The sequence below is a fragment of the Heterocephalus glaber genome, unplaced genomic scaffold (genome assembly GCF_053883595.1).
Source record: "Heterocephalus glaber isolate CG9 unplaced genomic scaffold, H.glaber_assembly_v1.0 deba00001760, whole genome shotgun sequence".
In the NCBI taxonomy this organism is placed as follows: domain Eukaryota; kingdom Metazoa; phylum Chordata; class Mammalia; order Rodentia; family Bathyergidae; genus Heterocephalus; species Heterocephalus glaber.
The window spans coordinates 4,988,397-5,007,799 of NW_028258457.1; the positions used below are offsets into that span (position 1 = coordinate 4,988,397).

At 59.8% G+C, this 19,403-nt stretch overlaps 1 protein-coding gene across 1 annotated transcript; it reads left to right on the forward strand.

Annotated features, from left to right (window-relative positions):
• Positions 1–3,824: 3,824 nt before the first annotated feature.
• On the forward strand, positions 3,825–19,192 carry Gna11 (G protein subunit alpha 11). The gene is made up of 7 exons (XM_004865824.3): positions 3,825–4,038; positions 12,721–12,905; positions 14,665–14,819; positions 15,094–15,222; positions 16,425–16,554; positions 16,639–16,792; positions 17,071–19,192. Exons 1-7 carry the CDS (start codon positions 3,903–3,905, stop codon positions 17,259–17,261), a joined length of 1,080 nt encoding a protein of 359 aa, XP_004865881.1. The 5' UTR covers positions 3,825–3,902; the 3' UTR covers positions 17,262–19,192.
• The last annotated feature ends 211 nt before the right edge of the window (positions 19,193–19,403 follow it).

The following is a 19,403-nucleotide window of genomic DNA, read 5'->3' on the forward strand; positions in this document are numbered from 1 at the left end:
AGCACCCAACCATAGACGTCACGGTGATTTTCTAAAGAGATCTCTGAAACAGCCCAGCCCAGTGTGGGTGGCACACTCGTGTAATGCCAGCACTTGGGAGGCTGGGGCAGGAGGATCCTCACAAATTTGAGGCCAGCCTCAAATTTGGGGTACACAGGGAGACCCTTTCTCAAAAAGCCCCAAAACTTAAGCACACATTAAGTTCCCATGTATGCTTCACAAGACCCTTCCCCATTGGTCATTTACAACTGTCTGGGAAAGAGCATAATGTGCCCCCTTACGGGTGAGGAAAGAACCCCAGAGAGGTTAAGCACCTGCCCAAGTCCACCAGCAGCAAAAGTTTGATTCTGTGTTTTACCCCTTCATTGAAGGGGAGGAAAGAAGGAAAACACAATTTTTTTTTCTTGAGACAGAGGAGAACACTCAGGAGAGCTGGGATCCTTCTCTGATGTCACAAACATTTACTGAGCCCCTTCTGAATACCAGGTACTGTTCTGGGCCCTGGAGACACAGTGGTGGAGGAGGTAGATAAAGCTCTTCATGTGAACGTTGCTCATACACATGGATAAGGGCTCCACTCATAAATATCCAATCTAGATGGGTGTGGTGGCGCACACCTGCCATTCCATCTACTCAGGAGGCTGAGGCAGGAGGATGGAAAATTAGGGCCTAGGCTAGGCACTTTAGGTGCTGTCTTAAAATAAAGATAAAAAAGGCTGGGGAAGTAGCTCAGGAAAGAGCATTTGTTTCGTGTGCTTGAGGCCCCAGGTTCCATCTCCAGCACCACAAAAATAAATAAATAACTAATCTAGTGCCGGCCACATAGCAAGTGCTCAATAAATAACCACTGATAAATTAACAGGTCTCATTGGAGATTGTGAACAATGCGCTGAGAGGAACAGGGCATTATGATAGAGACTACTGGGGGGGTCTAAGTTTGTTGTTGTTGTTGTTTTGGTACCGGGCATCAAACTTGGGTCCTTGCCCTTGCAGGGCAGGCGGCAGAACCACTGAGCTAAATCCCCGGCTCTGGTTGGGGGTGGGGGTCTAGTTTTATTTAGGGGAACAGGAAAGAGGAGGAGGAGACTTGGTGGGTGTTGTGGTGGTAGGGTGGGCTGAGGACAGAGGCTGTTTTTTTGTTTGTTTGTTTTGCAGTACTGGAATTGAACTCAGGACCTTGTGCTTGCCAGGCAGGTGCTGTGCCACTGAGCTAAATCCCTTGCCCTGTTTCGTTGTTTTTTGAGTCAGGGTCTTGCTGTATAGTTACAGTGGCCATGAGCTCACTATGTAACCCAGGCTGGCCTTGAACTCATGGGGATCCTCCTGCCTGTCTCCTAAGTGCTGGGATTACAGGCGTGCACCACTACACCCAGCTTAGGGACAGATGCTTTGAGGTGAGGCCTCTGGGGGTAAAATTGGGGTCCAGTTTTGGCCACAGTGAAGGTGACACCCCATGAGAGCCCAATGTCAGGATGTCCCAGTCCAGTGGGACCTCAAGTCTGGAGCTGGGCGAGGCCAGGCCTGGAGACAGGATGGAGGGTGGCAGAGGTGCAAGCGCGATTTGGAACCATGGGAGCGATGGAGCTGCCCTGGGCACGGGCAGCACTGTGACATGGGCATGGCCAGGAGAGATGGAGATGCCCTGACCACTTCCTCCCTGCTAGTGACAAGGACAATATTCAGCGTGGCCCATCAATGTGCAAATGCAACTGTTTAATGCCTAGCAGAAACGGGGGGGGCAGGGAGGGGGGACTCAGGATTTGAAACCAACACAACTCTTTATTCAGTGTTTATTGAGCACCTACTGTATGTAAGACCTTTTGTCAATCCTCCTGCCTCAGCCTGCCTGAGTGCTGCGATGACAGGCTGTACCACCATGCCTGGCTTTGTCCGGTTTGTTCTGGTTATAGATTCTCCCTGCTATGGAGATTTAATCAATTCATGGGGTTCTCCAGGAGCCCTCACAAGCCTGGGTCCTGCTGAGGCAGGGACAAAGGCCTTAGAGACAGGAGTTTCGGGGAGATAATCTCCCTATGCCCCAATCAACTCATAAATGCAGACTTTGACCTGACCTGCAAGCCCTTATCTCAAGACTGGGGAGCAGCATACCAAGGTGCAGCTGGCAAGATGGGGAGATTCATGGCTGGGGAGCTGGGATCTGGGCAGGGCCAGGAGAGAGCTGCCATTGTCCCAAAGTCCTGCCCAAGACCTCTTGGGGCTCCTCCTTTTCACAGTGGGATTTTGCCCCCCACAGTGCTTCAGGCTTCTAAATGCTTTTTTTTCACCATTCAATATACGTTGATTTAAAACAAAACAAAACAAAACAAAACAATATATATATATATATATATATATATATATATATATACACACACACACACACACACACACACATTGATGAGCCAATAGGTGTGGTGTACACTTGTCACCCCAGCACTCGGGAGGCTGAGGCAAGAGGATCACCGTGAGTTTGAGGCCAGCCTGGACTACACAGTGAGACCCTGTCTCAAAAACAAAAATATTATTGAGCATCTAGTGTGTACGTAGGTCTCATTCTGGAGGAAGTCAGATAGAAAATGTTTTAGGTGGGCTGGGAAAGCAGCTCAGTGGAGAGTGTGCTAGCCTAGCAGGTACAAAGGCCTTGGGTTCCAACCCCAGCATCACAGATACAAAAAAAAAAAAAAAAAAGGAAAAGAACATATTTTGCAACTTCCCAGCTTTGCTCCTACGGACCTTAAAGTATGGACCTTAAGGTTGGAGTGCCATATGCTCTTCAGGTGTCAGGACATGGGGATTTGTTGTTGCTGTTGTTGTTTTGAGACAGGGTCTCACTCTGTAGCCCAGGGTGGCCTTTCAACTCTTGGTGATCCTGGGTCAACTTCCCGAGAGCTGGTAACACAGGTGTGTGCCACCACACCTGGCAGCAAATGCTGCTTCAATGCCTCGTCAGTGCCTGGTGTATAACAGGTTTTGCATTAATGTCTGGTATATGTGTGGAATACAGCAGGGGCTGCATTAATGCTTAGTCTATGTCTGGTAAACAATAGGTACTCTATTAATGGACATGCCCTCTGCATTAATACCTGGCCCCTGTCTGGCATGCAGTAGCGACTGCTCAGCTTGTGTCCTGCCTGGTCTATATCAGATGCTGCACCATTGCCTGGCCCGTGCCCCGTCTATCCAAGTGCTGCGTTATTAACCACTGACCTGAACCTGGTCTATAGAACGCAGGTTTATAAAGAAGGCATTATAAAGTATTAATGTCTGGTATACCATAGGCGTCCATTAACGCTTTTTCCAGGAATGGATCTGCCAAGGTTCGCTCATAGCCAGGTGAGGTCTGGGTGCTAAGCGCACCGAGCAGGCTGGGGCGGGCGTCCAGGCCAGGTGAGCGCTGGAGTTGGGCAGAGACCAGCAGCCGAGTCCTCCACATTCCCACAATCCCGAGCGGATCCTCCTGCCTCCCGGAGACGCGGCCCCTTCCCACGTCGGCGCAACCAAACCCGCGGAGGCCCCGCCCCTCGCGGCCCCGCCCCTGACCCTCAGCTCCAGCCGAGGCCCCGCCCCCGCGGCTAGCCCGTTAGTCCCGCCCCCACGGCTTGCGCGCAGGCCTCCGGCCACTCCCATTGGTCGCGCCGCCTGTCTGTCCCGACGCGTCACACCGCTAGGTTGTCCGGCGCCGTCGCACGTTCGCGGCGGCTGCGGTTGGCGGCGGCGCGGCGCAGCACGGGCGGAGACGGGGATCCCGGCGGCTGCGCGGCCGGAGTGGGGACCGGGGGCGGCGGCGGCGGCCGAGCGGCTGCCCAGGCCGAGGGCGGGGCTGGGCGCGGCCGAGGCGGCTCCGGCGGGCCGGGCCAGGCCAGGCGGGTAGGGGGCGGCCGGCGGCGGCCGGGACCGGGACGATGACTCTGGAGTCCATGATGGCGTGTTGCCTGAGCGACGAGGTGAAGGAGTCGAAGCGCATCAATGCGGAGATCGAGAAGCAGTTGCGGCGGGACAAGCGCGACGCCCGGCGCGAGCTCAAGCTGCTGCTGCTCGGTAAGCGGGGCCCAGATCCTGCGGGGGTCAGCCCTACCCCGATCCCTAAGGGTCAGTCCCTGCCTGTTGTGATGGTCCGGGCGGCGCAGATCCCACATTCCTCCATGACCAGCTCCGTGTGTGTTGCCCGCTGCTCTAGATCCCTCCAGGGCAGACCTGCCTGTGCTGTCCAGGTCGGCTCCGAACTCTCCAAGTCAGGGCAGATCTCGGGCTGGCCCCTGCCATGCCGACCAGGAGAGCTGCTCCCTTAGGGCCCAGCCTGAAACCCTCAGTGGTTTTGCTGGTGGTGTCTTATCTCCTCTGGATCTCTCTGCCCAGCCCCTGCTGGTGTTGACCAAGTAGAGTTTCTGTGGTCTGTTCCTGCCTGTAGGGTTCAGGTCAGGGCCTCTGGAACCCTTTGTTGCAATTCCTGCCTGTGCTGTTCAGGTTAGGGCCTGGGTCCTTTGAGGTCAGCCCCTATTCCGCCATCCAGGTCGAGTTCCTGCATCCCTCCTGGTCAGCCCATCTGTCCTGCTGCATTGGCCCCCAGGACCCGTGGGGATTTGCCCTCTGCCCCGCCCCCAAGATCCCCCGCACCTCCTCAGGGGCCAGGCTTGCTCCCTCCCCATCACCTCCCACATCCAGGATCTGCCCACCACTTGGGGTCTTGTTCACTACATGCAGGTGCCCACAGCCCCAGCCATCCTCTTTTTTTGGTACCAGGGATCGAACTCGGGACCTTGTGCTTTCGAGGCAGGCGCTGGAACCACTGAGCTAAATCCCCAGCCCTCCAGCCATCCTCTTGAGGGTCACTGCCCTTTGTCCCAGCCCTCTGCAGGCATGCTCCAGAGTGGAGAACGCTTTCTTTTCCTCCCAGGTTTCCATTTTGCTGTAGGGCTGGGGGACCAAGGAGACACAGTTGTCAGAGTGGCCTGCTGCCTGGCCTGCTTCCTAGCCTCCCCAGCCTGTCCATCCGTAGTGGCGTGCCCATGCTGTCTGGTCCTCTTGGCCTCTCCTGCCTCCCCAGGGAAGCCTCACTGTGTGTCTCTGTCTTCCCGGGGCTGCCCTGTATCCTGAGCTAGTGCCTCAGCTGTCAGGAGTGTTGTCACCCCAAATAAGGGCCAGGAAGGACTGGCCCCTGCTCTGGTTTACATACAAAACAGACACCATGCCCTGCCCACAGTCCCTGGCCCTTTCCCGAGCTCCTGGACCCTGGGAAAGGTGGGGAGTCCCTGTGCTGGGCCCTGAGGCAGCCTTCCTGGGTGAGAGCTACCAAGGGCTGCTTGGAGGGGCTGCTCCATTAACCCCTATGGGTTGAGAGGAGTTGAGTCTGGTGGCAGAGGGGCCTGGCGGCGGACTGGCCAGTGTTGCTGGCAGGAAGTGCATTGCCTCTTGCTGCAGGTCCTGCTCGGCTCCCGGGGCCCAGGTAGAGAGATGCAGTGGGTGAACTGCCTTCCTGTTTTTTTTCTCAGATGTGTCTCCATTCATCTAAAGGCTCTAAAACGGGCCATCTTTCTAGGAAAGACAGAGGGGTGACCTTGCAGCTTGGGGATTCGAGCTGGGCTCAAGATGTGGCTCTCTGGAGTACAGTGTGGCCCCAGCTTTGGCAGTTGGGGGAGACTTTGTTTTGGGCAAGGAGAGAGTTAGCAGCAGCATCCAAGGATGGTACCAGATGGCCTTGCCGTGCGGCTGTGTGACCTCTGGGTGCCCGTCCTCTGCACCCAGCCTATGCACCCTGGCTGTGCTGAAGTTGAGGTTGACAGGGGTTCAGGGTCACGGTCAGGCTCCTGTTCTGCAGCCCTGCTGAGCTGGCTGGAGCTGAGAGGCTGGAGCCAGTGTGGAAGCCACGTGGTCTTTGCCACCTGCTACCCACTTGTGACAGTGGGGCACCTGTGTCCGTAAAGCAGGGATCCCGAACCTGTCTGGGAGGTTGAGGTCAGGGCACAGCAGGGTGCGGCAGGTAGGAGAGGGAGGGTGACCTGTATGACCCAGGGGGACAGATGTGTGTACTGTAAATGCCATGTGGGGTCCAGGGATGTGTGGGTGTGGGTGGGGAGGGCTTCACAGAGGAGGTGATGTTGACCTGGACCCCAAGATGACAGGGGCCAAAGACTCCTTTGGGACCAGTGAGCCCTCAGAAAACCTCCCATGTGAGCGGCCTTTGGTGCCAGACTGAGGACCCTTGCCAGGAGCTCTCTGTGACCTAGCTGCAGAGTGGGGCTCTGTCCTTGCTATGGGGCTTTCTCATAGTCCCCATCTGGCTGCCCTGAGGGAGTGCTGTCCCTGTTTACAGGGACACACCGGGACCAGCAGGGCTGAGATGTTTGCTTTGCCCTGAATTCCTTGTCACTCAGCCCCTACCCTCTGTCTCCTGGAGCTTCTGTCCTCCCCCCAGATTCGGGAGAAGCAGGCCCTGAGGGTACGGCCATGACCTCCTGTTTGTGACCAGGTGGAGTGGTTCTGGGACACAGCTTGTCCACTTGGCCCTGTCCGTCCACTGCCTCCTGGGCTGCACGCAAGCGTAGGGCTGGTTGGGTTTCAGTGCCCTTTATCAGGCGCTGTGCACACTTGGGTCAGGGTCCTCTCCATGGGATATCCCTGACCTTCACCCGCTCCAGGGCAGGAGCTCCCCAGTTGTGATGGGGGAGATCACCCCGTATTTGAGACTTCCTGCCACACAGTGGCATGGGACATGAAACGCTGGGGCTGCAAAGCTGGGGTATCACCATTTGGGTGCCTGGGAGTGAATGTTTTTGTTGGAGGATCCCAAGCTATATGCTTGGGTGAATATATGAATATATCTTGGGGTTCACTCGGGATAGTATTCCAGGGTCACCCTGTCTGATGCTCTTGCTGGTGATAATGCGTGGGGCTGCAGCTGCCACTGTCCTGGGGTTCCCTGCAGCCTTGAGAGCCCCTGATTACCATAGGCACAGAGCAGCTACACCAGCATGGAGCACTTGGCACTGGGTCCCCACAGGCACGCTGGGCTGCACACTGGGTCACGCACTGGGTCATTGTCGCTTGCTGTTACTTGGTAGTGAGGCTGTGGGCCCCCTTCCCTGCAGGCAGGTTGCGCCTGGACAGTTGGGGACTTGCCTGGGAATGCCAGGTCCCGCAGGCCCGTGCCGCTAGCGAGGCTGAGCAAGCCGTGCAGAGCTTTCTAAATAAAGCAGGGCGGTTCGCTCAGCTGGCTTCCTGTCCGCCCCACCGCCCACCGGCCACCCGGCAGCCGAAGGCTGGATCCAGCCCTGGGAGGCTGGGCGTGCCCGGCCCTGAGGGGCTCAGAGGTGGCTGCTGGCTCCTGGGAGGCTCGGTGTATGTCCGGGGGCTATGTCCCTACAGCTGGTAGGAGCGGGAGGGCCCTTAGATGGCCGGGGAGGGGGCCTCCTCCCAGGATGTGGTCTTTGCTGGAGGCTGAGTTGTCATCCACCCTGGGCTGCTTTCTCGGGCACAGGGCGGAGAGCGACGTGGAGACCCTGTGGCAGGAGCACGGAGCTCAGATTGCTGGGCCTCCCTGCCTATCCCTGAGGGCGGGGACACCCTGCCCTCCCCGGAGCCTCAGGCCCAGTCCTTGAGCTGAGCCGATTTGGGGCAGAGGCCACTTCTAGGCTGGCAGCATGGGGCGGCCCTCCTGCCAGGCCAGGCCTGTGCTGGGGTTCAGGTGGCTGGGGGATGGCCAGTTGCAGGCCCTAAGTATGGAATGCACAGGTCTCAGGCCCTGAGGCTCTTCCTGTCCGCTGTTACTGTGGAGAGTGCAGGAAGTGCCTGCGCTGGGTGCTGATTTGCACCATGTAGTCCTGCGCCTAGGGGCCAGGCCACCCAGAGGCATGGTGATGGAGAGCCTTCCTGCTTCCTGGAGGGTGGCCTGTCCACACGCACCTACCCCAGGCAGACCTGGGGGCCCTCAGGGCTCCTGGTGACAGCCAGTCTCCTCTAGGTCCCCAGCAGGCCCTGGTTTCCATGACAGTGGGGGACAGTCCCCACCAGAGTGTCCTCGGGACGCCCTCATGTCAGGTTGTGATGTGGTGGGCCGGGCCCCTGCCCTTGGGGCTGTCCTTCTTGCCTGCTGGCATCTGCCGCCTCTGTCTTCCAAAGGCACCTGTCAGGTCATTCCTGTCAGGAGCCGGCAGGTCACCTGGGCCTGGTTGTGTCCCCCCAACCCAGGCTAGGGCACAGTGTGGGGGCTGAGTTGCAGATCCTTGTTGCTAGCTAAGTGATGTCAGGTCTGTGCCTCAGTTTCCCCAAGGAGGGGAGCTATGACTCACACGGACACTCATTGGCTCACAGCACCCTGCACACTGGGGTCACTGGGGCCAGGTCGTTCTGTGTGGGGGCATCCTGGCACTACAGGGTGCTGAGCCCCACCCGCTCCATGCTGGGAGCTCCCTAGTGTGACAACAACACGTGGCCCCAGTTGCCACCCAGTGTCCCCAGGCTGAGGACTGCTAACCTGTGTCTCACGGCCTGGGTCAGCTCCCAGTTCTGAGTCCCCTGCCCAGGGCATGGGCACGCAGCCTTGCAGACTCCAGGTGCTGGTTGGTGGCCATCACTGGTGGGGACACTCAGTGCAAGCCTGCCTGGATTCTGCCATCACCACCCCTGGTGACCCCTGCACTGACCTGAGCTGCTGGACCTGGGCTGCCTCTCCCAGCCCTCCTAGCCCACTGCCCAGCGCTCGCCGATACTGGGTGGGCTGCATCCTGACTGAGGCCGTAGCCTCGTGTCCTCATCTATCAAGTAAGGACTGAGTGACGAGGCCAGGGGCGCTTGGGCTGAGTAGCCACAGCATGCTCCATCCTCGCCAGGGAGCAGCCTGAGCAGCCTGGAGGAACGAGCTGCAGAGTGCGGGCTCTGAGGCCCTGGGGTGGGGAAGGAGAGGCAGCTCGGCCTTCTGATGCCCGATCCTCCCACCTGGGTCTCACCGAGCTTGGTGACAGCTGGTGAGGTGGGTAGGCAAGGCTCTGTCCTGTCCCCCAGATAGGACTGCAGCGTGAGTCTTGAGTGTCCCCCGAAGGGCTGTGTTAGACTTGGTTCTCAGTGAGGGAGGGCGGCCTGGGGGGAGGCCTTCAGGTGACTGGGTGTCCCCTGCAGAAGACTGTAGGCCCCCACTGTGTCGTGGCCAGGAAGGGAGCAGGTTCTCCCCACCTTGCATGATGCCACGATGCGCTGCCCAGACGAGAGGCCCAGAGCAGTGAGGACCCCGACCTGACTGGAACTCCCAGGACTCGGAGCCCCAGCAGACCTGGCTCCATCAGCTGCTGGCCTGGGGAGCTCACGCCGCTGCCCACGGTCGGGTCAGCGCTGAGTTGTGGTCGCTGGAGACTCACCAGGTCTTGGAGTCATTGAACCCCAGCTGGTGGGGATGGAGGTCACCAAGAGGTGTGGGGTGAGTGGCGGCAGCCTGGTCAGCCCCATCAGTGTCACCAGGGAAGGGGCAGACTGCCAGTGCTTGGTGGTGTGGCCGTGGCTCACTGCTCGTTTCCGTGACACACCTGTAAGATTGGCCCCACCCGCGCCTCCTCACGTGGTTCCCTGGAACCCTGGGCTGGGCAGAGATTGTGTCCCTGTGGAGACCTCATGGGATGGGGAGAGACAGAAGGCCCAGGCTGGCAGCAAGAGGCTGAGTGTTCTGCCCTGCTGTTAGTGGCTGTGTGACCTCAGGGAGCCATGTAATTGCCTGTGCCTCGGTTTCCCTGCCTGTCAAATGAATGGGACTGGCTGTGATAGTCACCTCCTGGGGTTCTGTGGGTGAAGTGGGGTGATGGAGCCAGTCTGAAGCTGGGCTGTGGCCTTGCCCTTTCACCATGGCAGTGGCTGTGGGGTGCCCTGTGACCTTGCGCCTTCTGGCAGGGTAAGCCCTTCCTGCACCGTCCGGTGCCCAATGTCAACCTGTCATGGAGTGGTGAGTCCTCAGGTGCTTCCTCGCAGGGAATGGGCAGAGCGGTCTCTGGGGCCATGGTGGGCACCGACCCCACTCCGGGGCTCCCCCTCTGACTGCAGCAGCTCCAGGTACCCTGCCCTCACCTTGTGCCTGGGGGCAGGATGCGGCACATGGGTCCAGGTACCCGGAGGTTTGGGTGGCCCGGCCAAGCTCTGCAGCTGTCGGGGGCAGTTCCACACCCCGTCCGTCCCTCTCCCCGCTGTGCACTGTTGGGACGGGATACCCTCCATCACCGCTGCCTGCCACGGGCTCTGGAGCTGCAGCAAACCTGCATGGGTGTCTGCAGTGGGTGCGGAGGCCAGAGCAGCCCTCCATGGTGAAGAGTAAGGAGCTGAGGGTCTGCGGAGGGTGCTGAGGACGAGTCCAGAGTGAGGTGCCCCCACGTTTTCTCAGGAGGCCTGGGCTGGCCCTGCACTCTGGTGGCAATTCTGGAGCCAGGCTGAGCTGGGCAGTGCAGTGTGGGGACAGTGTGTTCAGCGGGGCCCCCAGGAGTAGGGTCTCCCATGCAGGTATGAGGTCCCAGGCAGGACCTTGGGCTCCAGAGATGTCGGGTGTGGCGCTAGGGGATCCTGGGCCTGCGTTCCAGCTCCCAGGGTGACAGGATGTGACAGGGGCTGTGTTGGCTCTGGGAGACGGGCAGCATGGACAGAAGGTTGAGCCAGGGCACCTGTGACAACAAGCCTGTAGCCCTGAGCTGCGCCTGGACCTGGCACCAGCTGCTCTGTGGTGGCCGGGTGCCCTGCATTGACCAGAAGCTCCTGCCAGCTGGACCTGGCTCCTTCTGGCCCATCTCTCTCTGCAGCCGCCACTGGCCTTGGTCACTGTTGGCCCCAGGCACACAAGACGAGGAGCTGTTCCTGCAGGAGGCCACCCGGCTGCAGAGACGCTGTGCCCCAGGCTGGCCTCACCTCCCTGGGCCCTGAGCAGCCTTGGTTCCAGCTGTCCCGGGCACCGGTCACTGTGTCCCCAGGCATGTGCCCGCCCCACCCTCTCGGCGTTCCCGGGACTGTGCCTGTCCTGGGCACGGTGGGGCCTGGGCTTCAGTGGCATGGTCTGGGCAGGACTTGCAGAGTGCCTGTGTGTGCCCCCTTGTCAGTGAGCTCAGAATCAATGGAGAGCCCCATGGAGGCCTTGGTGAGCCATCACGGTCATGGGCCTCTGCCTTTGTAAAATAGAACAGCACCGGGCAGTTCCACCCTGGCCTGGGCAGAGACCTGCAAGGGCTCTGTCTTCACAGCATCCTTGGTGTGCTCAGCTGATCTTTCCAAGTCAATTAAGATTTTTGTTTCTTTTTTTTGGTACTAGGGATTGAACTTGGGACCTTGCACTTGCAAGGGAGGTGGCGGCACCACTGAGCTAAATCCCCAGCAAGTCTTTCCAAGTTAGACATAGGCTTTGTGGCCCAAGGGCCCTGTGCCCAGGTCCCAGGGGCCCACTGGCATGCTGCCCTGCACAGGGGCTGCCAGTGAGTGTGTGTACCTCTACTCTTCCTAGGTGGGACTGTCACCTCGAGCTGGCATGCAGGATCTTTTTCTAATGGCATTTTGTCAATAGTGAGTGGTCTGACCCCACGCAGTGCTGGACCATGTTGGGCACATCTGTGGCTATCACCGCTGGGGGTGCTCCTGGCATGGAGCGGGTAGAGGCTGGGGATGGCGCTCAGCACCCTGCAGAGTCCAGGATACCCCACAGAGCATGCTGTCCCCAGACCTCAGCAGCACCCAGGGGAGCCTGCTCTAAGAGCCCCCCCAGTGCCTCAAGCCCACTCTGCTGAGCCAGCCGTGGGAAAAGGGGCGCCCCTCACACATACCCTGGCTTCGGCCTGCCTGGAGTCTGGACACAGATTCTGGGGGCAGGCAGGTGTGAGGAGGACGGACGAGGTGGGCTGGGACTGCCCTGGCCTGACCATCTGAGCTCTTCCTTCTGGAAAGGCCGCTGGAAACAGCACCGGGGGCCCCTGTGCTCTCCCCGGGGGAGGCACTGCCTTTCCAGGTGATCCTGCGCCCCTCACAGCGCTCAGCTCAGTGCTGGATGCATTTGCATGTGGGATGCAGGTGAAGCCTGGGCTGGTTCAGCACTGGCTCCTCTTGGGACAGGACACATCGGTGCTTTGTGAGGGATCCTGGTTGGTCACCAGCGCATGACCATGTGGCAAGGGGCCCCTGGGAACCAGGCTGTGTGTGGTCACTGTCACATGCATAGTTGCCTGTACCAGGCACCTGCTGGGGACAGGTTGTGAGGGGGTGGCACAGTGAGCCTGGGGTCCTGGGTTTCAGGGCCTGCTGGGCCCCCAGGCAGGAGCAGGCTCAGGTTGGCAGGGCTCAGGCAGATGCAGGGACAGAAGGGGCAAAGGTTTAGTTCAGTGGGACAAATGGCAGGAGGTCCCGAGCTCCCCAGGGGCCCAGGGCTGTGTGCTTCACACTGAGAGCCCGAGAGACTGGAGCAGGAGCCAGGCTGCCGCGCCTTACCTGTGGCAGGTGTCACAGCCTCGGGAGAAAACCACCTGGGCTGAGAAGACCTACACTCAGTACCACCCTGTTTCTGGGGCTCAGAAGCCTGGGCACTCAGTGGTGTCCATGCTTTGTGCTTGGAGCTGGGCGTGTGCACGCCTGTCATCCCAGCACTCTGGGCGGCTGAGGCAGGAGGATCCCAAGTTCCAGCCCAGCTTGCCCATCTTAGCAAGACCCTGTCTCAAAATAAAAAATAAAAAGGGCTGGGGATGGAGCTCAGAGTGAGGAGGTGGCCCTGGTGCCCTGCAGGCACGGGCGAGAGCGGGAAGAGCACGTTCATCAAGCAAATGCGCATCATCCACGGCGCCGGGTACTCGGAGGAGGACAAGCGTGGCTTCACCAAGCTGGTCTACCAGAATATCTTCACCGCCATGCAGGCCATGATCCGAGCCATGGACACGCTCAAGATCCTCTACAAGGACGAGCAGAATGAGGTGAGTGGCTGGGGCCACCCAGGGAAGTCAGCGCACAGCCCAGTGACTCCTCTGACCCTGGGCACCCTCGCTTCCCTCCCTGTGCGTGTAAGATGGGTTTGAGGAATAACTCAAGTGCCACAGTTCACCTGTGTAAAGGGTGGAGCTCCATGGTTTTTTGTTTGGTTTTGGTTTTGGTTGGTTTTTTTTTTTTTGCAGTACCAGAGCTGGAACCCTTCCTACTGAGCTACATGCCCAGCTCTTTATTTTAAGTCAAGGTCTCCAAAGTTGCTAAGTCACCCAGACTGGCCTTGAACTTGGGATCCTCCTGCCTGAGCCTCCCAGTGTTGGGATTACAGGCATGAGCTACACACCTGGCTTTTCAGTGGTTTTTAATATATTTTCTCAGAATTATGGAGCCATCGCCACTGTCTAGTTCGAGAACGTTTTATCACCATTGGAGAAATCCCCATCTGTCCCCATGAGCTGTCACCTGTCCCCTCCCCAGCCCCAGCACCCCCGAGTCCACTTCCTGTCTCTGGAGTCGCCTGTCCTGGGCGTTTCCTGTCCATGGAGCGCACGTTGTGTCCTCTGTGTCTGGCGTCTCTCACTGAGCACGGGTCCCTCCACGCTGTGGAGAGTGTCACAGCCTCACTCCTGTCCTGGCTGAGTGATTCTCTGGTGTGTGGACAATTTCGCTGTCTGCATCCCTTCACCAGTTGAAGGGACGTGGGCTGTTTCTGCTTCTGGCTGCTGTGAGTTGAGCTGCTGTGAGCGTGGCTGTAAGCGTCTGAGTGGACCTGTTGGGTACAGAGCTAGGAGTTGGACTTGGCAGAGCCTTGGAGGGAGCCACTGGACTGTCACCATGGCCGCAGCACCACTTCCTATGCCCATGAGCTGGGCTCTTGGTGCTACTTGCTGCTGGCCCCAGCCCTTCCAGATGGGGAAGCTGACTTGCTTTAGTCAGTCTTTCTTCAGGGGCTTAGGATTCAGCCCCAGAAACTTGGCTGGGGCTGACGTTTGGTATGGGAGTCTACATTCATCCAAATGTGGTTCCAGAGAGGGTGCCCATATGTCCCGGTGCCCATGTGCTGGCCCCGCCCTCTGAGGGCAGCTGACGGCAATCACAGGGAAGGGGCCAGGTGCCAGGCTGCGTGGCACAGAAGCTGAGGGAGCCTGCTGGGTGTCAGGGCACAGTGGCCGGGCTCCCTTGCTTTCTTTTGGGTTCTGCCCGGGCTGTGTGTCGGCCCTGCCTTGGTGCAGGCTCAGTGTCTCTGCAGTGTCATCTGCCCTGCGTAGCGCGTGCATGTGAGTGTGCATGTGAGCACGTGTACATGCCCCTGTCTCCCTGCTTATCCCCCTCTGACAGGTGGAGGGAGGGCTGGGCCTGGTCGTGACGGTACCTTGCAAGGAGGGGCCTGTGCCCAGTGTGATGCGTAGCCATTGCTAGTTTGGCAGAGGAGGAGGCACCCCGGGCAGAATACAAGCCCTGGAGTCCAGTAGTGTCAGGGCTAGCGTGCACGGTGTGTGACTCGGTTTCCCTACCTGTAAACTGGGGACATGGAGCCCAGTGTCCTGGCACCCTGGAAGGAATGGAGGGCCTGATGCTGGCTGGCTGCCCACCCAGTGCTCCCCGTGTCCAGTAGTGTTTGGGCTGACCCCTTCCTGCTCCCCGGTGTTCTCATGACCCTGTGCCGAGTCCCATCTCTGAGGCCCGGCGAGGTCTGGCGGCTGCTGGCGTGGCTGGCCCTGTGAGTTTGTGGCCTCCCCTCCCCTGCAGGCCAATGCGCTGCTGCTCCGGGAGGTGGACGTGGAGAAGGTGACGACCTTCGAGCACCAGTACGTCAGTGCCATCAAGACTCTGTGGGGCGACCCCGGCATCCAGGAGTGCTACGACCGGCGGCGAGAGTACCAGCTCTCCGACTCTGCCAAGTAGTGAGTATGGCTTTGTCCCTTCAGGGCCCCACGGCCCACTGCTGACCCTGAGGCTCTGAGGGGCCACTGGCCTCCCTTGCCTGCTTGACCAAGCTGCCAGCCCCGGGGCTGTGGGGGCAGAAGGACTCGGGGGAAGGGGGCAGTGGAATGAATGGGTGGGCCGCCCTGGCCACTCACCTTCCTCTGCCTCATCCTGGGGAACTGGGGCTCCTGGGCTCCCGGCCTGGGGCGGGAGGTGGTTGGTACCTCGGTGACTTCACCTGCTGTCTTGCAGCTACCTGACTGACGTGGACCGCATTGCCACCTCGGGCTACCTGCCCACACAGCAGGACGTGCTTCGGGTGCGCGTGCCCACCACCGGGATCATCGAGTACCCCTTCGACCTGGAGAACATCATCTTCAGGTGCTTGAAGGAGGGCAGAGCGGCCTCCATGAGGCTGGGGACCCACACACGGCCACCGTGTACGAGGCCAGGAACACAGGGTTCCTGCTGGCCCTGGGTCAGGAGTCTGAGGTCGGGCAGGACAGGGCCAGCTCACCCCAGTCCCTACCAGCATCCGGTGGTGGACCGGTCCTCAGTGTCCTTGACTTCTAGAAGCTCAGCCCATCTCTCCATTGTCACATGTTTGCTCCCTGTGTACGTGTGTGCATCCAGACCTCTCCTCTTAGAAGGACCCCAGGCCGGGAGGGCCTGTCTGCCAGTCCATTGCCATGGCACCTGGTCCACAGGTTGGCCCCTGTCATCACCCTCCTGTCCCTCCAGGGTTACCTGGCACATCCCGTCTCTCGGGGTGTCTCTTTGCACAGGAAACAAACAGCCCACAATTGGGAAGAGAATGTCCCCGAGGATCACTGTGTGTCCCCCAAGTCATCTTGGGAGTCACCCTCCCACTGCCCCTGGGCCCTTTCAGAGCCACTAGCTGGTTTTGCCCACGTAGGATGCCTTCTTGTCCAGCACCGGGATGGCTGCTTGTGCCCTCTGCAGCTGCAGGGATGACCCCCTCCCTGTGCAGGGACCCCACGGTTCACCTGGGTCCCCACCGGCAGCGTCAGAGCTAGCATCCCATTTCCAGTCCTGTGTATAAACAGGCACCATGACAGATACCTGTGCTCGGAACCCCAGCGCTGGAAGTCATTCTGGCCTCGGGTCCCCTCGGTGTTTCTGGGCTCCAGCTGTCCCGGTCCACTGGGAATCTGCTGCTCCGAGGCCGGGCTCTCCAGGCCTTGGGTGTTCATAGGGCCAGAAACAGTCGGCCTCTGTGCCTGCAGCTGCTTAGGGTCAACTCACTGTGCATACAGAGCACTGGGGAAGCGGTGTCTGTCCCGAGTGTGGGACTTAACATGTGTGCCGTCCATGTGGCAGCGGGCGTTACAGATCACCTGGCCAGGATTTAGAGCCAATGGGGGTCGTGTGCAGGAGCTCCCATGGCTTCGGGGCCGCTGTTCTGGTCAACCTGGGCCCATGGGGAATCTCGTGTGGCTCCAGTACGCTGGCTCGTGGTTCTGGAGGACCCTGGCCACGCCCGGCTGAGTGGGCGAGTTGGGGGGCACCCTAGCAGGTGTGGGTGGGGCACAGCCTCGGGACTGACACCCGACCCCTTCCAGGATGGTGGATGTGGGCGGACAGAGGTCTGAGCGCCGGAAGTGGATACACTGCTTCGAGAACGTGACATCCATCATGTTTTTGGTGGCCCTCAGCGAGTACGACCAGGTCCTGGTGGAGTCGGATAATGAGGTGGGCGCAGGCCCCGGAGCTGTGGGGGGGGGGGGGCGAGCCGCTCTGCCTCTCTGCCCTCGCCAACGCCCGTGCCTCCTGCAGAACCGCATGGAGGAGAGCAAGGCGCTGTTCCGGACTATCATCACCTACCCCTGGTTCCAGAACTCCTCCGTCATCCTCTTCCTCAACAAGAAGGATCTGCTGGAGGACAAGATCCTCTGCTCGCACCTGGTGGACTACTTCCCCGAGTTCGACGGTGAGCGCGCAGCTCTGGGCCTGCCGTGGTTCGCTGGAGCTGGAGCTGCGCGGTAGGGGCCACCGCCGACTGGCGCCCTCTGGGTGTCCTGAGGCCCGAAAGGAGGGGATTGGAGTTGAGTGGTTAAAGCTAGGCAGGTCCAGAGGGGCAGAGAGGAGTGGCGGTGGGGAGCTGGTGCCAGGTGGCCAGGCTTCCAGCTGCGGAGCTCCAGAGGGCTCTGGGGGCGGGGCCTCCGGGCGGGGCTTCCGGGCGGGGTCACGAGCGCCCCTCCCCCGCAGGGCCGCAGCGGGACGCGCAGGCAGCGCGCGAGTTCATCCTGAAGATGTTCGTGGATCTGAACCCCGACAGCGACAAGATCATCTACTCGCACTTCACTTGTGCCACCGACACGGAGAACATCCGCTTCGTGTTCGCAGCCGTCAAGGACACCATCCTGCAGCTCAACCTGAAGGAGTACAACCTGGTGTGACCGCTGCGCTCTGGGTGACTGCGGGAACAGCGCCGCCTCCTCTCCACCCGCGCCTCCCTCCCGGGGCGGGCGGCCACCTTGACTTGTGGCTCGACTTTTTTTTTTCTAAAAAAATGAGAAAAACGAGAAAAAATGACACAGCTGAGACGCCGGTGTGCCCGTGCCCGGGACACCGCCCTCGTCCCTGTGGGCCCTCCTGCACTGGGACGCGGTGTGGGTGTGGGCGGGAGCCGCGCTGCCTCGTCCTCCTGTTAAGTTATTGTGCCCGCCCCCGCCCTGCGTCCCCCACTCCAAGAAGCGGGGGTGGCGCCACCAGGCTGCCCACCCCGGGAAGTGCCTAAATTTTTTTTTCTTTTTTGAGGAAAAGAGTAAAACCAATTCACCTGGCTTTGTGGGTCTCAGAAACCCCCAAGTCCATCACGGTGCCCAAGTTGCTGTCCCCTCCTGTTCCTCCCCGGGTCCCGAACCCAGGTCCTGACCGGGCCAGACCACAGAGCCCAGTGTGGCTCCCGTGACCTGTGGGGCCAGTGGGCGCCAAGGGACTGTCCCACCCCGTGCGGCTCTGGGACTCTGGGGGAAAGCAGGCTTGGAGGGGCATAGCAGCCTTTTCGCTCCTGTTTTTAACTAAACTTTTTTTTTATTTTGTGGATGTGACTGGTTTGACAACCTCGAGGGTGGGATGGGGACATTTTCAGGTTATTCTCAGGTCTGTCCCCGAGAGAAGAGAGGGAACGCTGCTGGTGGCTCCTCAAGTGTGCGCCCTTGTCCCTGACGAGCCTCAGAGCCAGAAGCCAGCACTTGCACTTTGGTTGTGGAGAGCGGCAGCGGGTGGGGGTGGGGCGACAGGTGGGAGCCAGCCAGGGCTCCACACTGAGTCTGAGCGGGGGCCACCTGCCCTGGGCACGGAGGCTGGGCCCTCGGGGGCTCTGGGGGCGGAAAAGCCTTTCCTTCTGTCATCCACTGAACACGACACTACATAGCTTTCATTTTATTGTGCTTTTTTTTTTTCTTTTTGCACACTTGTATGTACCGGGAACGGATTGCCAGCCATGCCTTTGACTGGGGTCTCTGTGCCCAGCCTGCGCCCTCCCCTCAGGCCTGGAGGGAAAAATGGTGGGGACAGGGAGGCATTGGAAGGGAGGGCCCTGTGTTTCTGGCAGCCAGCCCTGGGGGACCACTTCTTCACACCCGGGGGCCTCCTGTCGCCTGCAGGGCCCTTTCTGTGCCGTGTTCCTGCCAGGAGGGTCTGTGCCATAAAGTCCCGAGTCGGGGCCTGGCTGGGTACGAAAGGGCTCTGGCCATGCAGCCCAGCACCTCGACATCACAAAAAGGGAATGGCTTGGGGCAGCGGCGCCCTGAGCCAGCAGTGTTAGCCTTGGAGGTGCAGCCCTGGAGAGGCTGCCATGCCAAGGTCCTGGGGGCGCAGGGCCGTCTCGGGAGAGCCCGGACAGTAGTCCTTGAAGCAGTGCCAACCCCAGGGCCACCGCCCTCCGGCCGCGTCCAGTTCCGGGTCCACAGCCCAGCCACAGGGAGCCCCTGCTCCAGGCACCCTCCCCAGATGTCCCTGTGCCAATGCCGGTGTCCAAGGGCAGCCAGCCAGCCTGGCACACACACCCTGGCCATGCTTGTGTATTCCACAGTCCTGATTTCAGATAACCTAAACCTTAAACTATTTAAGAAAGACTATTCTATGAGACGCTGTTTTTAAACCTCTCGTCATTTGAAATGCATGTGCTGAGGGGAGGGGACAGGGAGGCATTGGGCGCCGTGGCTTCAAGCCCCCAGCCTGCAGCCCTGGCGGGGTGGACACAGGGTCCCTGTAGCAGGCCGGGTCCTGACCTGCGAATCCACAGGTCCCTGGGGGAAACTGACTTTTCATATCTTTCTCCTGAAATGAATTGTTTTAAATTGGAATAAATTTTGTTCCTAAATGTGGTGGCTCTCTGATTTATGTCCTGATGCCAAGGAAGGTAGGGATGGAAGCCAGGCCTGTCTCCCAGTGGATCCTCTGGTGTCACCTGAGGCCTGATCTGAGCCCATCTGACATGGCCCTGACTTCAAGGTTCTCTGTGGTGGCAGCCTGGAGCTGATGGCCCTAGAAATTGTCCCCAGAAACCCTGACTCCTCAGCCCTGGCCCCACC